Raw genomic sequence first — 19,971 nt, 5'->3', positions numbered from 1 at the left:
TGTGCTATTCAATGTAAACTAACATAAAATCAAATCATATTTTTCAGTTAGGCCTATACCTATATCTATCTACCTGGATCTTCGAATGTATGAACAAAGTAGCAATAACTAGGCCGAATGCGACAAAAAATCAAAGCTGTCAACAAGTTTAGTACAGTGCCACTGTACAGGTGTTGTATTTAAACTTAAAGTTGTAATCATCATTGATTCTTATTGAATCAACCCATCTGAGGAAGCTCAACAAATAAAAATAACTATAAATTTCTTACTTATCATATCTAGGCCTTTAGGAGAATTATTCACTTAATTTTATTATCCCTGTACATCTAATCTTGTAATGAAATAAATGAAATTTCAATCGATTCATTAATATTTTCAGAAAAACAATGCAGCGCCATCTGTAACAGTTGAGCTTGATTAGCCAAATGCTACTTTCCTGAAATATTCAGGTGAAACAACAATCGAAACACTATTTATATTTTTTAGTAATAGAAATAAAATAAATACCATGAATTTTAGATAAAAGTTGAAACCTTACATTTTGAAGGGGAAAATAGTAGCGTACTTACTGTGAGTGTCATGCGTACAGTTAATGGTTTACTTTACTTTCGCCGCCTAACATGTGTAAATCCTTGATGATTATCGATGAAAATAGTTCGTGCATTATATAATTGGCGTTCCAAAGCATAGAAATCCCATAATATATTTATATACAAAGGATTGCTGGTTACAAAACTTATTCCATTGCCGCTCACCAACAATTTTTTTTTATTTTTGAATCAGTGAAAGAAAAGCAGCTATGGGATTTGATTGCAAGTTGTACATGCTTGTTAGTCTTTGTATTACAGATTTTGCCATTTCTGTAAACGTATAAAAATAAATATGTGGTTTTGCTTATAAATTTAAACAACAAAAAGTCCAATTTCCGATTTTCAGTACGTAGGTGCATTCTAGTTAATAATCTAATTGTGAGAGGGTAGGAAATTTAATCAGGATTAAATGTTGAAATGAATATAATTATATCAAAATTGAGCGCACACTGCTACTCTGTCGCGGCCAATTTCAAATAAATGAGATCAAATTTAAAAGTTCGAGGCTCCGGTCTGGATGTGAACCATGGCCGGATGAGAGATGGTAGTAATCCCCATATCGCCCCTCCCCAATTCACCCACAATCTAGTCCCATTTTGTCCCTGCCAGTCCACCCCCTCCCCTTTTTCGTCCCTTTTCGTTTTTCCCCTTTCTCAATTCGCCCCTCATTCCCTCTTCCAACTACGCCCCAGTTCGGGAGGGAGTTGAAGCTTGGCCAAAGATATGGTTTCCGCACAATGCAGTGATAGAGCACCCCGTTGAACATCTTCTCAACACAAATTGGAAATTAATATTGGGAATCCCATAAGGCTTTTTAATTTAAAAATACAAAAGGTTTTCTCTACATGAGGGTTTTGTAACCGTTTTTTCTCTTTAATTACCTCTTTCTGACTGAATAGATCACTAAATTATACTTGCCAAAATTATGACACAGAGCCTTATCATTCTCAGGGAGCTCGTTAACTTGAGAGTCCAGGGTTCAGTCAGACTGACATGGAAAAATCGTCTAGTCGTTCGGACAATAAACCGAGGCCCCGTGTGCTACACGCTGAGCACGTTAAAGAACCCTCCACAGTTGGAAGTGGAAAAAGAGCAGGCTAATGCCACTGGTCTGGCGTTACCCGTCTTCATTAGCTCACACGGTGCAGAAAAGTAGGACGTAAAACTCATTTCATGTCATTTCATTTCATTATCTCCAAGATTTTTAAAATTACCCCCTTGAGAGTAATTACGCCCATGTTGAAAACCCTTACTTACTATAGATATGCAACACGCCTCTTTAACTATGTTGAATGTAAGTACGTATATGCAGGTTATAGCGATAGCTGCTCCATTTTTTTTTCTGACCAATCATACCTGTCTCAGAAACGAAGCGTTCACCGTCAAAATTGCGTGTCCAGAAATATCATCGACGTATTGACGTGTCTGGCGTGTTTACTGACGTGTTTGACGTATATACTGACGGGTCTGACGTGTTTACTGACGTACTGACGTGTGGCGGAGTAAAATGGCCATAACTTCGCCAATTTTGACCCGAGAGGTATAATTTTTTTTTGCAAACGATAGCTTAACATGTCTCCTATCTATTTCAGTCGAAAACAGAACTTTGTATTTTTTGAAAACTTTAGAGAAAATCGACTTTCAACTTCCACCCTGGTTTTCAAGAAGAAAACTAATTATATTTTGCTTCTGGGAAAAAGTCTGAGACTAAAAGTGCTGTTACTGGCAGAGTTATCACGGTGCGAACCTGAAATTGAAACACAACAACTTCAGATAGGTGTGGACCTTCAGTCCAAATTTCAGCTTGATATCTCTGATAATTTTCAAGGGGCAGACTGTCAAAGTTTTGGTCTTACCCCCAACCAGTGCAACAGGACTGCATAGGCGGACTACCGGACCTTGATAATGCGTCCAGTCATCCAGTGTTATATTTAAAGCGAAGTCATCTGTAATCGAGTAGGCAATGTTTGATTTATTTGAACTGGGTTGTGTGCTAATGAGTGCAAGCTATCGAGAAGACCTCCCATTAATTGTTTGTGCTTCATTGCCAAATTCGGTCTCATTAATATTCATGCATACCTAGTTTGATAACGGTGAGGGGTCGGGGGGCCTAGGGACTTATACGCTTGTTGGTAATCGAAATTGGGAATTCCGGATTGTGAAAATCAGTAACCGTTTAAGCATTAATTAATATATTTCCCCTCAGATAAAACAATTTAAAAATGGCTCATCATTTTAATTAATCAAAACTCTTACAACCAATTGTTTGATTTGATATCAAAGGATAGTACGATTTGGGATTAATAAATGCAGTAGAAATATAACGGATTCTGCAAATTTTTCACCCCAAGTTCTCTCATAACTTTGTCAGAGTCATATGGTAAGCAAAGAAAACACAAATCTTGTAATGAAACACAGAAATGAAATAAGATAGCTTGCCAGGCAAGGTAATATACACCCACTGGCAGCTGTGATTTTAAAAAGAATATTTGGCAGTACAGTAACAATGTAAAAATCAGTCATAAACATCTTTTGATCTATCTTTTGGGGTGATAATGAACAATATTATCAAGTTTTGTCAAACTCTGGCAAGAATTGTGCCTTTTAGAGTGTTTATGAGCTAAATTTGAATATAGGACAAAGTCTCATATTATAAAATATTTTTTAATTTTTTTGATTTTCAATAATAGGGTTCATCTTTGATAAACAAATTAATTGTGGATGGACCAACCAGTAGAGATGGTGACGCCAATATGTGGTCTAGATTTCATGTGGGCATATAAAACAATATGAAGACATTTATATTAAAAAATACATTGACATGCAATCCAAGTTTACCAATATTGTGCCATCAAAACAAATTGTATTTATTTGTGCATCCTTCGTCAGAATCATGTTCAAAATTGATAAAAAGGGAAATCCTTTATCAAAATAATTTGTGCATGACCAGGTTTATCACAGATTTAGTTACCTTTTTCTGGTACAAAAATCCTGCATGTTATACATGCAAATCACCACAAATGGTCAAAACTGGGCAAAGGGCATTAGCCAAGTACCTCCACTTGAAAGGTCTTCACTCCAAGAGCTGAAGCCCTTACTTTTTACACTGTTAAGAAATGGACTGTGTGGAATACAGATAACCCACCATCCAGGAAATTCGGCTTTAAACAGCAAACATGATTTTAATTGAGATTAAACCATACTTCTTAAAAATCATAGCAACAATAAAGTCACTTATTTGTTAAAATTCTGGTCAACTGTCAACAAAGGTAATTGGTCACATGACTGCAGACAGTTAAAGGGACAGTTTCCCCATTTTCAAGTTTTTTTTTATTTGGGCCTTGAATATATGTAAATAGTCACAGATGTACTACATGTCTACAAATTTTCCAAAGGCACCAGCTTCTGATCAAAAAAATAATCATACCCATTTAGTATCTTAGAAATTGCATAATTTCTTCAACTAGGCATATCGTTTATGGTAGTGCTTCAGACTCCTCATTTTAACTTTCACACATGGATTTGAAGGTTCAAATTTCAATGGTGAGAATAGATTGGAACTCTATAACTGATTAGCTTAGCTAAAATTCCTGTTTTGGAGACTGAGGCATGGTTCGTCAAGCATGTTGCAAACCTGTCCCTTTAATGATTATTACTATGTTTATGGCTATATAACATCTATTTCTTTCATCAACAGAAAACTAAAAGTTAGTATTTCTTTTCTGAAATCAAATAATTAGACAACTAAATCTGTTACAGCTATTATAACTTAAACTTATACGACAAAATGATTTCTTCAACTAGGCATATCGTTTATGGTAGTGCTTCAGACTCCTCATTTTAACTTTCACACATGGATTTGAAGGTTCAAATTTCAATGGTGAGAATAGATTGGAACTCTATAACTGATTAGCTTAGCTAAAATTCCTGTTTTGGAGACTGAGGCATGGTTCGTCAAGCATGTTGCAAACCTGTCCCTTTAATGATTATTACTATGTTTATGGCTATATAACATCTATTTCTTTCATCGACAGAAAACTAAAAGTTAGTATTTCTTTTCTGAAATCAAATAATTAGACAACTAAATCTGTTACAGCTATTATAACTTAAACTTATACGACAAAATGATTGATAGTGTCAAAATAAATAATATGTTATATACTCTTGTAGATTTCAGTCAAATCAAAACTGTATGTTGAAACAAAAAATATGCTGTAGGACTTCGACAGAACATATTTCAGGCCCATCACCACCTCAATTGATTAAGACAACATCACACATTTTCCAACTGTTACATTTCTATAGACCTATCTCAGAAATTCATGAGAAATTTCTAAATTGGGATAAACAATATCCAAGTACATTTACACTGGTCTTAAAGCAATTGCATATCATACTCAATTTTCTTTCAAACTTAAAATTGTAGGTCAGTTTTACCAGTCAACTTCACAAGCTAGGCCTCATTATCATGAACAAATAACATTTCTGTCTTTCCTAATCCGAACTCTTCAAATGAAGGAGGGTTAGGATTATTTTCACTAGGGGCACAGGGTAATGTCCTTCGTGGAAAGTTAGTGACTATTTGGAAATCATCAGGACATTCTTCATGACAAAAAACATAATCATGTAAATGCTTCATGGAATCTGACTTGTGAAATTTGCGTTCTATACGTTTGCCACTGGGAGTTTTTAACAGAAGTCGTATTGAATTAGAATCATCATCTGGTTCATTGGGTAATTGACTTCTCATTTCCTCTTTACGGCGGTCCTTTTCCTCTAAGGAACGCAATCTTTCATTATTCGCTTCTAATTCCTCCATTTCCTGTCTTTCAAGTTGTTCCCTCTCTTCACGTTTTTTACGCTCTTTCTCTTGATCAGCTCTTAAGGATTCTAAATATGCCTCATCTTGTTGTTGTCTTAATGTCTGGTTAAAGCTTCTTTCTTCTCTATCTGCCCTTGCTACGGCTAAAGAGGTTTCATTGTCTGACATGACTCTTTCTAATCTTTGTACAAGTTCTTCTGGACCAATGGGTCCTTCTATTCGAGCAACCACTGACATTTTGCTTTCACGTAAAACTATTAAAGCTAGAAAAGGGTAGGTATTTTCTCTTAATGCTTGAGAAACTCTATAACCTTCAGGACTATTGGTATTACAGGACCAGAATAACAATCTTGAATTTAAGAATTCAATAACATCTGTGTTACATAATGTGCTTCTGCAGAAGGTATCTGTATCTTGATGATTATCTCCATGTAAATAGACTAACAAAAACTTCAATTCTTTCTTAGCATCAGTTAGCGCTTGACTATATGTTCCTTGATAGAATACAGGGTGTGTAGGTCCGTATGTTTGGTTGAACTTTTCTATGAATCGCACAACATCACCAATTGGATCTGTCACATTTCTACGTGGATCTGGACGTAATAATCTATACACAAATAATAATATATCATAGAAAGTACTGTATACAAAACGAAATGGAAACAATATTATAAAATATCCCCATTGCATTATTCCTTGAGGTGGTTGTCTTCCAACTGTGAAGACTCTTTGTCCTCTAGGTTGCAGATTTAATGCAGGAACCCTTGGTTCTGGAGTAGGTTGATTAAAAACAGTTGGGGCACCTTCTCTTTCATTGAATGTATCTTGTACAGCAGTCTCTAAATTCCAAGAATGTCTCTGTAAAATTTCTCTGCATCTTTCAATATTTTCCATTCCCGTCAAATCCTGAAACTGGATCAACTTTTCTGTCTGTTGCGGATTTAGATCTTCCTCGTCAGCCATGTTTTAAATCTACACATTTACTATTCACCAAACAGATCCTTATGTATGGAAGAAAAGGGATAATTTCTTTGAATACGGTGCGTTTATGGTAAAAATTACAGTTTACTTCTTGCAACACTTCTACGAAACGTATAAGCAGCCATTAATAGGTATGTATTCTTACGTTTTATCTGATGTCGCAAAATTACCATATTTTTCATTTATTTTTTTTGGAAGACATTGCGAATTCTCTTTAGTAAGGATAATGTCATCTTGATTACAAATTTAAAAGATTCGTCCTTCACTCTTTTGAAATATGTTTCAAACTTCTTTGTTTATGTTTGTTTCTTACGACAACCACTACATGTAACCATGCGCACGCGCAGAAGAATGGCGGTTTGAAAGATTCGATTTGATTTGAGTTTTAGAAGGTTTTTTTGAAATAATGACGATATAAATTGTTAAAAATATATATACTCTTAAAGTAAGTTACATTCTAACAGTAACTCTAAAAACCCTCTCAAATTTCTCACCGTGTAGCTAACACTTGCATAACAATTTGTTCCGATGAAGCAGTAAGCTTTTTATCAACATAATAATCAAACAGGATTGCAAAGTGCGACTATTAGTGGCTTAGCGCATGTTGAGTTGAGCTTAGATTCAATTTGGTCATTTTCATTTGAGAGGGAAGTGCATGACCTATTCTAGTATAGACTTAAAGTTATAATTTGGGTAGGTTTAACACTTATTAAATTAGATCTAACATGTTTTAGCTTAGGCCTTTCATGATTTGAGATTAATTCAAACTTCAACTTGAAATCTAAATTAGGTGAAGCTGTCAATCAATATGAAATGTGTCACTCTTCATATAAGCTTAGTGCAATTATCCTGTGTCTTAGGCCTTAACTTTAACTTTAAGCTTAATCTTATCATTCTCAGGTCAAGGGACTAAAGATGAGTTGGGCAGCTGAAGAATGGAAGGACGGTTTACCAGCCAAAGCTCTTCAGAAAATTGGTCAGTTGGAATCTCAATTAGAAAGGTTAAAGAGGGAAAAAGATCAAAAGCAATTTCAGTTTGAAAGTTTAGAGCAGGTAAAGTATAGGGCTATAATAAGCGTAATCTATGTGCTGTTGAGAACTGCACTGAGCTATCTGAAGGCATTCACAAATTAGGAGGTATTTTAGACCTCAGATCAAGAGGGCCAATAGCTTATCTTGTTTGTTCAATAATTTCCAGAAAAAAAAACTTGTTGAACAAATATTCAAAACTGGTTTGATCAATGAATGTGCAAATGATGTGTTATATTAATTTTGTTGCCTTTACAAGGTGTCGGTGTTGTTGTTTGGATGAGGACTAAGTTCATATAAGCACAACATAAGCTTATATGTTCATTTGATCTAATTTGAATAGTGAGTCTTAATTAGTAAATTTTACTTGTAGAACCTATCAGTACAGAAAAGGAAATTAGAAGAAGAAAAGTCTCAATATTCTACATTAAAACATGATTATCAAGTGTTAGAAAAAGATATATCTGAAATAGAGAAGAAGAGAGTGAAGTTATCTCAAGAATTACAAACTAAAGACAATCACATTTCATGTCTAACTGGTCAACTAGCTCATACTAAAACATCAGTGGACAATGAAATCGCCAAGGTAATAAAAATTATTCATTTTTAAGTACCGGTATTTGAAATAGTAGACAAAATTTCGGAAGAGCATACTTAAATATTCTTGTAAGCTTACTATGACACTAGACTTAACAAATAGGTTTTTGGTCTATTTTTTATTCTGATGGCCCCTGAGTTTTCAAACTAGTGTAAAGAGTAATATTATTCTTTAGTTAATTATTACATATGAATATCACTGACCACTACTTCATATAAATAGTAATGATGGTTTTGTTCTCAGAACTGTCTTGTAGCATTACCTGACGGACTAATCAGCTTACAGTAATTTGTCTCAATTTATGGTATGAATGTGAATAATCTATAACAGAATATTGACTCTATTTTAGTGTTCTCAATTGAAGTCTGAATTAGAACATGAACAGCACGAACATTCAGAAGCTCTGAAAAAGCTAGAAAAAGCCACTGGTGACCAATCTAGGTTACAGGAGTACAGTAATCATCAAAAATCTCAGATAGACAGTCAAACTGATCGTGTTAAAGTGTTAGAGAATGAGGTTAAGAAATTACAAGGAGAAATTGAGAAGGGATCTAATAACAGCATTTATACTGGTTCAAGCACAAGTCCTACAGGTAAACCCCCATGCACAATAAAGCAGTAGACAGTCTGATAGCTTCGCATTAATTATTCACACACGTAAGGATATTTGTAGAATTTGCTTCAACAGCTAAGAGATCTTCATTTCTGCTATTACTTTTCAAAATAAGTTTCCAGCATACAGTTCTTCTTCAATTTTTATACAAGATTGTATACCAATGCTATGCATGTATTGTAACATAAGAAAAGTGTTCCTTAAAATTCAATTAAAATGTTGCTTTCAGTGGACAAAAATAACTAGTTTTGGCAGGAATTAACATAATGAATTAATGATGAACTTAAATTTGAAATTTATACCTTTGGTCCTTTTTCACAGCAACAGAATGCAGTACCTTGAAAGCTAAGATAGCTGAATTGACCAAGCAGAATGAAAAAGTTACAGAAGAATATAAAAGTTTGGAAAGTGAATTAAAATTACTTCAGTCTAGAGTAAGTTTTGAATTTTTAATGATGAAGCAACAGAATTGGTGACAAGAATACTTCAAAGTTTGCACAAGAAAGATAATGAAGTTTACAGTCCCATAAAAAAGATTCATTTGGCTAAGGATAACACAGTGTCAATGCATTAAAATTGCCACCTGAATGTCTTTCAAGCCTCGTTCTCCAGGCTTAGTAACTCAATACTAGTTATATTACACTTCATTAAAATGGGAGTGGATTAAGCTATTTAATGATACTTTTAGATGAAGTTTACCATCACACATTTCTGAGAAAGAGCAGTTTTAAGCCAATTTTTAGCTATTGATCTATCTGGTGTTCATTAAATGACATTGCCATCTAATCAATGGATGACGTAATTTCATTATGAACCCCGCTTTCATTGTCTCAAAACCGAGGCGAGAATAAGGCTTATAGAATGGATTTTTGATCTTTGCTTTTGGTTTGTAGGCTGGTACTGATACATCAAAATTAATAACTGAATTAGACAGCTTGAAAAAAGAGAAAGAGAGTTTAACTTTGAAATTAGAAAATAGAAATACGGCTAATGAGAATAAAGTTCAACAAATTGATCGAGAACTGGAATTTAATAAAGGGGTAACAGCTACCCAGAATAATCAAGTTGACAAATTGTTGAAAGAAGTAGAAGCTCTGAAAAGAGAAAAAGAAAGTTTGACGTTAAGACTAGAGAATAAATCTACTGCTAGTGATAAACAAGTCCAACAGATGGGTAAAGAACTACAAGAAAATCGTGGTATGACAGGAATGCAAGTGGAAAAAATGGAGAAACTTATAGAAAGATTCAAGAAAGAAAATGAAGGTAATGTCTTTTTTAATAGTTTCAACTCTATCAGCCAGTTTACTATTTGACGGAACATAACCTTAATGTTATATGCTTTATATGCTTATATGATATTACTTGAAGTTCAAGGTATATGATGTTTTATTTCATTAACACTCAGGGTTCAAAGGGTAATTTGTACAAGTGGTATGTGAATTGATCGGGGTTCTTATGTAGGCTAGGTTCTTTTGGGGCATGTCACAGTCAGTTCATTTTGCTGAGAGAATGTTCTTTTTTGATTTTTATTCCTCTTAGTATTTAGTAAGTTTTGACAAATGTTAAAAAGCAAGAAACATGTTGATCTGTCTAAATTTCATTGATTTAGTCGCAAAATGTGCTATCGTTTCCCTTAAAGATGGGTTCCCTTATTTCCATGAATGAAAATGCTAATACTTATATGAATTGAAAGTAGAGGTGTTCTAATGATGTGGAAAATTACCAGTTTGTCTCAAAATAATAAGGAAAACCATCTTTAATGGAATAGATTACAATCTACTACTTGCCCAAAAATCAACAATTTATACACAGTGTTGAGAAAAATGTTGACATATTTTACTTAGAACAGGTTGTGAACTCTAGAATTTATAAAATACTCTGAAGCTTTGTATATTTATTGGTTTTAAATTTCAGGTTTAAAGAATGGAACAGCTAATTTAGAATTACAAATTCAAGCTAAAACTAAAGAAATAACAGAATGTAATAATAAACTACACAAATTACAAAGTGATTTAGATAAAGCTGAAATGATGGTAGATGATAAAGACAAACTAACAAACCAAGCTAAAGAAGAAACAAATCGATTTAAATTGCAGTTAGAACAATCTAATAATAAGGTAAATCATTTTGTTGAATCATGGCTACTTGGTTTTTTTTTTTTAATGTATAGCTATGGATTTTACAGAGAAAAAGCTGACATAAAAATTTAAAGTAATATTTGTTTTAACCATAGGACCTAGGTGAATTTTATATTTTGGAATATTCACAATATTGTTTTAAATTTCTTTAGGTATTAGACTTGGAGAGTAAGAATAAAAAACTGCATCAAGATTTTACTCAGGTAATTATAGCCAATTTGAATTTCTGTTGTTAATAAAGCTTAGAAATGTTCCGTTGTTGAACAAAAAAGCATATAAAAAGTATGCTTATTATGTCAAATATTGTGTGCAAATTAATATCCGGGGCTCCATGAACTCTTACTGCATGCTTGTGTAAACTTAAACCTGACCATTTAAATCCAAACTAGAGAACTTTGCACAGGTCCATATGCTTTAATATGCAAGAGATTTATTAAGATGACTCTGAATAATGAAAATAAAAATGGACTCAAAAACTATGCATAGTTGACAAGCTCAGTTCTAGAAATGAATAAGGTGTTTTGAAAGGAGTGAGCATGATCCTTTCAGCTGGTTTCAGTAATAAGTATAAGTGGAGACCAAAATACTGGAATGTATAGTAACATATACATCTGTTTTAAATTATATGTTCTATTTAATATATTTACAGACAGAAAATGAGAAGAATAAGATAAAGAGAGAATTAGAGAATATAGAAGTAACTAAAGAACAGTTAGAAAAAGATAAAAAAGACCTAACTGATAAATTATCAAGTATCAATCATGCTTTGAATACTCATGACCAAACTGTTGGTGAGATTACAGCTAAAATGGATGCAGCTATCAAAGAAAAGGTTAGTGTTTGGATTCATTAATAGGGATAAAGTTGTCCATACCAGCTATGATTTTCAGAATTGATATTCAACATCCTGTGACCTTACAATTCAATAACAAGGTACCGTGGAAATTTAGGCCAGGATTTTCACTACAATTGTCCATAAAATCTCTACAATTCATGACTGTTTAAACTTCCATGACATGTTTTTTACTGAATTGTGATTGAACTGGATATCAGATTTGATTTCTAAATAGTGTTACACATGATGGAAATAAAGCTTAATTATCTAAAAGCTTAAATGAGCATTTAGCGCTATTTGCAAGAGAGCATTGCTATGTAATATTAGAAGCTAATGTTTATAGGGTAATGATCAAAGATCTAGGACATAATCTTTCTCATTAATTTTAACTGGAATAAAATTTCAAGTTATAATAAAAATTTATGATTTCAGAATGAAGTATTAGCTAAGTTTGATTCAAAAGATAAAGAGCTAGAGAAGATGGGTAGTGAGGTAGAAAAATATAAATTAGATAAAGAAAAGGCTGAACAAATAAACAATGATTTACGTGCTAAAATGATGGACAAAGATTTAGATCTGGAATCCTCGCAGGCTGAATGTGAAAGGTTAAAATTACGTGTAGACAATGATACTCGCGACTTTGAAACTAAACTCAAAAAAATTGAACACGAAAAAGGTGTTTTGGAAGATACCATAGCTAGAAATAAATTGGAAATAGAGAATTTGAACAGTAATTTAAATGAAACAAAAATTGAATTACAAAATCTACAACAATCTTTTGAAAACAAGGAAAGGGACTTTAACAAATTGAGTTCAAGTCTCGAGGAAAGTAAACAACTCTGTGATTCTGTAACAGCAGAGAAAAATAATCTTTGTGAAAAGTTGAAGAAACTTCAAGAAAATTTCACAGAAAAGGACAACGAACTAAAAGAAGTGTTGAAAAATCTTTCTACAATGGAAGCAGACTTGGTGAAATTTAAGAATATGTGTGAAGACAAGGACTTGCAATTACAAAACAAGTGTGGTATCGTGGAGTCACGAGAAATGGACATTCAAAATTTGAAAGAGACTCTGCGTGACTATGAAAAACAAATGGAGGACATGAAGCAAAAAGAGGTGAGCAACCAGAAACACAATCAGGATGAAAATAACAAAACACAATCAGAAATATCCAATCTCAATAAACAAATTCAAACATTGAACTCTGAATCAAATACTCTCAAAGAAAAACTTGACCACCAACATTCAGAAATCGAACACCTCAAATCTTCTCTCTCTAATAAAGAAAGTGACTTAGAAGCACAAACAAAAAATAGCGACTCACTTAAGCATCAATTACAATTACTTTCTCACGAAATGGAAGTCAAGTCTAAAATGTACGAGGATGAGAAAGAACGAAGTTTAAAAAATCATGAAGATGCTATGTTTGAGAAATCTGCAGATCTTGAAAAAAAGATGTCTGAAATTGCAGTCCTAAAATCTGAACTAGATAAGGTCAGACATTGCTTTTCTGATACTAGTCTCCATTTTGATAAATTAAAACAGGAGTACGCAACTTTACAAGAAGAAAAGACAACTCTTGAAAAGCAGTTGGCCAACGTTGTAGAAAAACATGAAGAACTACAAGAGCAGACGTCAAATTCTAATGATGAACAACAAACACGTGAAGACAATATGAAACAGAAAGTGAAGATGCTTGAAGATAAAGTTGAAGGTAATTATTTTATTAATCCAGAAATGTGATCCTCAGCTTTATTCTTCAAAACAAGTTGTGAAAATAATTACCTCCGATCAAAAGGTTCCCTCACTCCATAGTGATTACCAGTTGTGTATGGTTGCGAATTATGAAAGTGTTCACTACTCAGTCACGTGAGAGTTGCATTCGAAACTTATGTCCACTATCCTTTTCAATTCATCTCTTTGTTAATTCTTAGATGTGTTCAAGAACTAAATAACTACAGTGCAGTACATTACTTCCCCTACTGTTAAGAAATATTGATGCAGTTCTTTAGACAAAATGTCATTCAATTTGAATAGAACTATACAGGTACTCTTTTACACGGGTTCGAACAGAAGGGTTTGAAAATGCTTATCCATATTGTCACCAATATATTTTCAGCATTAGAAAAAGAGAATAAGATAAATGAAGAAGAGATAAATAAAGCTAATTGTAAGATAAATGCGTTAACTGAAGAGCTGGAGAATAAAGTTCAAGAAGTTAATCATCAGACAGAAAGACTTGAACAAACAGAATATAATTTGAAATCACTCCAAAATTTAAAGCGGTAGGACTTGCCTTCAAATTCAGTCACTGTAATATACAGAGCAAGCATGTTAAGTCTCCAAATAGCTTATGATATCACCTATGATGTAAAAGACCTTTATTGCGTGAACAGGATAACAACACACTAATAACTTCTGATCCTTCTGATTCTTGGATTATCCATACCCATTCCCATTCTCAAGCAGCTAATTGTAAAACCATTTATGTTGCGTTTTTACATTTTTCATTTGAATAATGATGTCCTTTCTTAACATTACTTTGTACAATTGAATTTTGTATTAAGCTTACATATTGTTTCTTCTTGTATAGTGAATTGGAAAGTGATAAAGAGAAGTTAGAAAAAGAGTTAAGTTATACCAGTGAACAATTAGATAGTACAACCAAGAAATTACAATTATATACTGAACAACTAACACATAAAGATCAACAACTGAAAGGTATTTACTCTTTTTATGTATGCACATGAACATGATTATTGACAAGTTTGGAAATGTGATATCTTCCAATAATGCCTTGTTATGTGGTGAAACTTTTACTCAACAGAGCATTTGATTGGTTGGATTGCAAGTTTGTTTTGTTAAAAATGCCTACAGATTATGAGTGAAGGGTTAAGGTTATATATTTTAAGATCAGATTATTTGATTATGTGCATAACAATCCTAAATTCCCTTAATAATTTGATTTCAGATACTCAAGCCCATAAGGAAGATTCAGTCACCAACTTACTAGGTGAAAAAACAGAATTATCTAACACCATCAATGAATTAAGTAAGAAATTAGCAGACACACAAGATGAATTACAGACACTCACTTCCAAATATGAAGTCTTAACCAATCATAGTTCTGATTTGAAGAATCTAGGCACCAGACACACAGAGGAATCTAGTCAACTTCAAACAACACTGGAGAATTATGAAAAAGAATTGTCTCAGTTACAAGGAAAGCTGGCTGACACGAAAAATTTACTAGCAGAAGAACAGAATGGCCATGCTAAAGATTTAGAACATTTGGAATCCGTGAAATTAGAATTACAGAATTTAAAGAAGGTTCTGAACCAAAAGGAAGCAGACCTACAAGGTACCAGTGAAAATATGGGAAAGGCTAATGACAATATGCAGCAAGACTTGAAAGAAACTTCAGAGAAATGTCAAGATTTTAAACAGAAGTTAGAACAAGCTCATTCAGTTTTACATCAAAAAGAAGATTTACTGTTAAGCTTACAGAATGAATTAAGCAGTTTGAAACAAGACTCTAGTTCAAATCAATCCAGTTTGGCTTCACAGGTAGATGATTTGAAACAACAAGTTGCAGAACTGACTGAACAAGTTAGGAAAGGTAAAGAAGTGGTTGCTCAGAAAGAAAGCGAAAAAGAAGAAGTTCTAACCAAATTGAATGAATTGAAGTCTACAAACCAGAAAATGGCTGCCAAGTTGGATATGTTACAAATGGATCTAGAAGATAAAGAAGAGACCCTAGAAGACTTAAATCAATCATTAGAACAAGCCAATCAAAATATCTCTCAGATGAAAACCAAATTGGATGAAAAAGGCACACAAATGGAGAGTTCACGAAAAGAGCTTGCAGATGTTGTCAACAAGCTGACCAAAACTGAAGAGACCAAGTCCTTAATTGAAGAAGAGTTGTCACGCTTGAAATTAAACTTTGAGAGAATGTCCTCATGTGATTCAGACTTGAAGAACCAGCTAATGGCTGATAACGAAAAATATACAGCTTTATCCAAGGAGTGTCACCATCTTGGACAATTGTTAGAAAACCAAAAGAATGAAAACCAAAAAATGTTGCAGGAGCATGAACAACTACAAAATAGTTCCAGAGATTTGGAGAGATGCCTAAAAGAAGAAAGAACTAGAATGGAAGAGAAAATCATCTCATTCCAAGCACTGGAAAAAGAATGTGCCAGATTGAAAGAACAACTCGATGATAAAAGCAGTGAAGCTGGCAACCAAGCTTCTTCCATTGATAAATACACCAAACAAGTAGCTGACTTAGAAAAATGTATCACAGAATTAAAACAAGTGATTGAAAATAAAGATGAACAACTGACCAACTTCAAAAACAAATGTCTGTATCTTGAAGAATGTTTAGATGAAGTTACCACCAAAACTGAAAAACAGGCAGATGAATTAGCTACTCAGTCCATGTCCTTAGCAAAGCTGGAAGAAAAACTTCGACTACTGCATCAGGAAAAGGAAGGTGAGAGCAGGAATTCTTCCAAAGAACTTGAAAATATGCATGTCCAAGTAACATACAAACAAGAAATATTTGAAAGAAAATTATCAGAGTTACAAGGTCATAAAGAGCACAATACTGAACTTCAAAAATGGCTGCAGCAAAGTAAAGTTGCCATGGCAGAAAAACAGAATGAAAACAAAGAACTCTCATCAAAGTGTGACCATCTACAAGGACTTTTAGAAGAGAGAAGATTAGAACTTGAAGACAAAGAAAAACAATTAATGAGCTTTAAAGAATCTTCCAGTCAACTTGAAAACAGACTTCAAGAATACCAGAAACTGAAAGTAGAAGAGTGTGGTGAGATCATGAATGAGGCTAATGGTGTCAAATCAAGACTGGAAATCATGCAGATGGAAATAGAAGAGAAGAATCTGAAAATTGAAGATTTGACAGTTCAACTGAAAAACATCCAATTTACATATGATAATTTGAAATCTGAGGCAGAAACCATGGCAACCACCTTGAAAGACTTAACCTGTGAAAGAGATCAACTAGGGCAGAAGAATATTGACTTGCAAGCTGAAAATGACCAGTTGAAATGTGACTCATCAGAAAGGTCAGATAAAACATCAAACTTGAAAGAAGGTTGGCAACAGAAAATGGCTGCTTTGGAGGATCAGAAACACCAACTCCTGATGGAACAGAAGGAAATATGTAGCAAGCTGCAAACAGCAGAAGAAAACCTTGAAGCCAAATCTGAAGAGATCTTAACTTTGACCAATAAGCTGGAGAATCTTTTAGCTGAACATGCAGATGAAAGAAACAGCCTTGATGCCAAACAAGAGAAGCTTGATGAAGCTAATGCATTTGTCAGAGAGCTTGGACTCAAACTGGAACAAGTTTCTTCAGAGAGGGACAACTTATTTGCTCACAAATCAGAGTCAGAAAATGATTCTGAAGTAAGAAATACCAAACTGAAAGGACTAGATGAAACTCTGAATGATCAAAATAAGCAAATTGAAGATTTACAAACTCATCTACGAATATCTCAAGATAAAGTTGAAGATCTGAAATCCCAAATTGAAGAAATAGAAGCTGCCAATGTCTCAAACCAAAATTCATTGTCTGAAAATCTTCATGAAGTCAACAGAGATATGGATAGACTCAAAGAAGAAATGACAAGAATGAATGAAAAACAAACAGAAAAGAGTGAAGAAATAAAAAGTTTGAATGTTGAGATTAAAGACTTAAACACAAAGCTGATTGAAAAAGATGGAGAATGCAGAAAACTGTCAGAAGACTGGACAAATGAAAAATTACAGTTAAATTCAAAACTGAAGGCTTCAGAGCAGACAGAAGTGGAGTTACACCAACAACTGGAGAACCAAAAGGCAATTGTTTCAAAAATGGAAAACAAAATGGCTGAAACTGATGAGCAACAAAGTAAAGTGTGTGCCGAATCTGAACGAGTCAAAATGGAGTTGAGAGATACAATAACTAAACTTGATAGTACCATTGATGGTCTTCAGCAGAAACTGGCAGAAAAGCAGGAATTATTGGCAGACTTAGAAAGGAAACTTCATGATGAAACTGAACTGGTACAATATCATAAACATAAATCTGAAGAAGATGAAAATAAAATAGAGGCAATGAAAAACAACTTGACATCCAAAATAGATGCCTTACAGAAACAACTAGCTGAAGCTGATGAAAGGTATGCCATCTTGGAAAAAGAAATGACGGAAAAGATATCTAGTAATGATATGGATATAGGCGATAAACTCACCAGTTTGAATAATGAAATTACCAAATTAAGGACTGAACGACGTCAGAAAGAGGAAGATATCTTGGTTTTGACGAACTCTCTAAAAGAGAAGGAAGAAGAATGGAAGTTAATCTCCAGTCAAAGTGCTGAAAGATTAGAGTTATTGGAAAAGGAATTTTCATCCATGAAGGAAGTCAATGTTACTTTAGAAGAAACCATTAAAAACCAGAAATTAGAATTAGAGCAACAGGAAGCTAAAATGGCTATCACTCATCAAGAATTTGAAACAAAGATAAATATCACTCTTGAAGAAAATAATCAAAAGGAAAAAGAGTTGAATGCAGCTAGGTCCAAAGTTGAGGAATTCAGTTCCAAAATAGATGATCTTCAAAATGAATTTAAAGATGTTACTGCAGCCAAATTGAAATCAGAATCAGAGTACCAGGAAAAAATTGATGTCTTAGATTGCAAGACTGAAGAACAAAGGGGTGAAATTGAAATGTTAACTGAAAAGCTTAATCTTTCTCAGACAACCTTATCAGATCTTCAAAAAACCTTTTCAGCTCAAGATTTTAGCCTTCAAACCAAGCAACATGAGCTAACAGAAGTAGCAGATCAAGCCACACTATTGAAGGCAAGTAAAGAAGAACTTGCTATAAGGATAGAAGATATTGAAACACAGAAGGAAAGTCTTGTTTTAGGAATGAATGCAGCAAATTCTGAAATGAAGACCCTGTCAGCAGAGAAGGATATGGTGGAAGAAAAATTAGCTGAAGTGGAAGCTTCATTAGCTGCCACAGAAGAGTCCAAGAATACAGTACAACAGTCTCTTAATGATGCCAATGAACAACTTTTAGAAGCTGTTGCCCAAATCAAAGATCTTCAAATTAAACTCCAAGCATCAGAAAATATGCAAGAAAGACTCAAAGAAGATTGTAAAAATTTACAGGAAGAACTTTGTCAGAAATCTCAAGATCAGGAGGTGACTACAGTGACGTCTGCAGATCAAGTTGGAGCGCTTAAATCACAAATAGTTGAGATGGATCAAAATATCCGTAACTTGGAATGTGAAAAGAAGACTTGTGAAAGCAAGATTGAAATTCTAGAGGAAGAAATCAATGATTTGAGAACACAGAATGAAAACTTGCTGCAGAAATCTGATGAACAAGAACAAGAGTTAAAAGCTGTTTCTTTCAAGGCATCAACAGTTGATCAAGACTCAGATTCATTGAGGAGTGAAATTTTGACCATGAAACAACTACAACAAGAACTTGAAGGGGAGAAGATTGCACTCCAGGACCAAATAACCAATCTTCAAAATCTGCTGACAGAAAAAGAAGAGATCAGCAGCAACTTAAATTCAGAAATAAAAATTATTGGAACAAAATTGACAGAAACACAATCATTGCTGGATGCATCGAAGTCTGAAGTTGAAACTTTGAGAGAGGAATTGAAGAACTCTGAAGAAAGTAGAACCTTAATTCAATCAGATTTGAATTCTGAAAAAGACAATGTGACGTCAAAATCTAGAGAAAACGAAGACTTGAAATCAACCATCACAAGACTTGAACAAAGAATCGAAGAACTCTTAAATCAAACTGAAGATTCTGTTGAGTCTACTTCAAGACTCCTGATTGAAAAGGAGAAGATGGTCGATGAATTGCAGCAGACCATTCATTGCCATCATGATCGGATTTCTAACCTACAAAAAGATCTAGAGTTAAATCAAGGTCTTCTTCAGAAAAAGGCAGATGAGGTGTCTCATTTAGAGAAGGATCTTAATGACAGAGATGATACCATAGACCATGTTCAAAGCAAATGTACTGAGATGACTGAAGAAAGGGAAAGACTACTGGAACAGATCCAAACTCTTCAAAATGATCTCAAAGATGTTGAAAGTGGAAAGAAGGAATTGGAAGCTCAAATATCTACTGCTTTGGATGACTTGATGTTTTCACAAGTTAGTTCACAACACATCATTGAAGAAAAGGAACAGATCACTCAGGAGAAGCAAAATCTTGAAGAGACGTTTAACACTCTGAAAACTGAAAATGAAGAAGTGCTAAAGCAATTGGAGTCTGCTAACACCCTGGTTGAAGAATTGAAAATTCAACTTAACAACT

The 19,971-nt window shown here is 33.8% G+C and overlaps 1 protein-coding gene across 1 annotated transcript; it reads right to left on the bottom strand.

Annotated features, from left to right (window-relative positions):
* Positions 1-5,043: 5,043 nt before the first annotated feature.
* LOTGIDRAFT_132197 (hypothetical protein) lies at positions 5,044-6,375 on the bottom strand (the record flags this gene model as incomplete). The annotated part of the gene is made up of 1 exon (XM_009066583.1): positions 5,044-6,375. The coding sequence occupies one exon, from the start codon at positions 6,373-6,375 to the stop codon at positions 5,044-5,046; it is 1,332 nt and encodes a 443-aa protein (XP_009064831.1).
* Positions 6,376-19,971: the final 13,596 nt, after the last annotated feature.

The sequence above is a fragment of the Lottia gigantea genome, assembly GCF_000327385.1.
Source record: "Lottia gigantea unplaced genomic scaffold LOTGIsca_78, whole genome shotgun sequence".
Lineage (NCBI taxonomy): Eukaryota > Metazoa > Mollusca > Gastropoda > Lottiidae > Lottia > Lottia gigantea.
The sequence above is the reverse complement of the archived record's forward strand: the minus strand, read 5'-3'. Positions and strand labels throughout refer to the sequence as shown.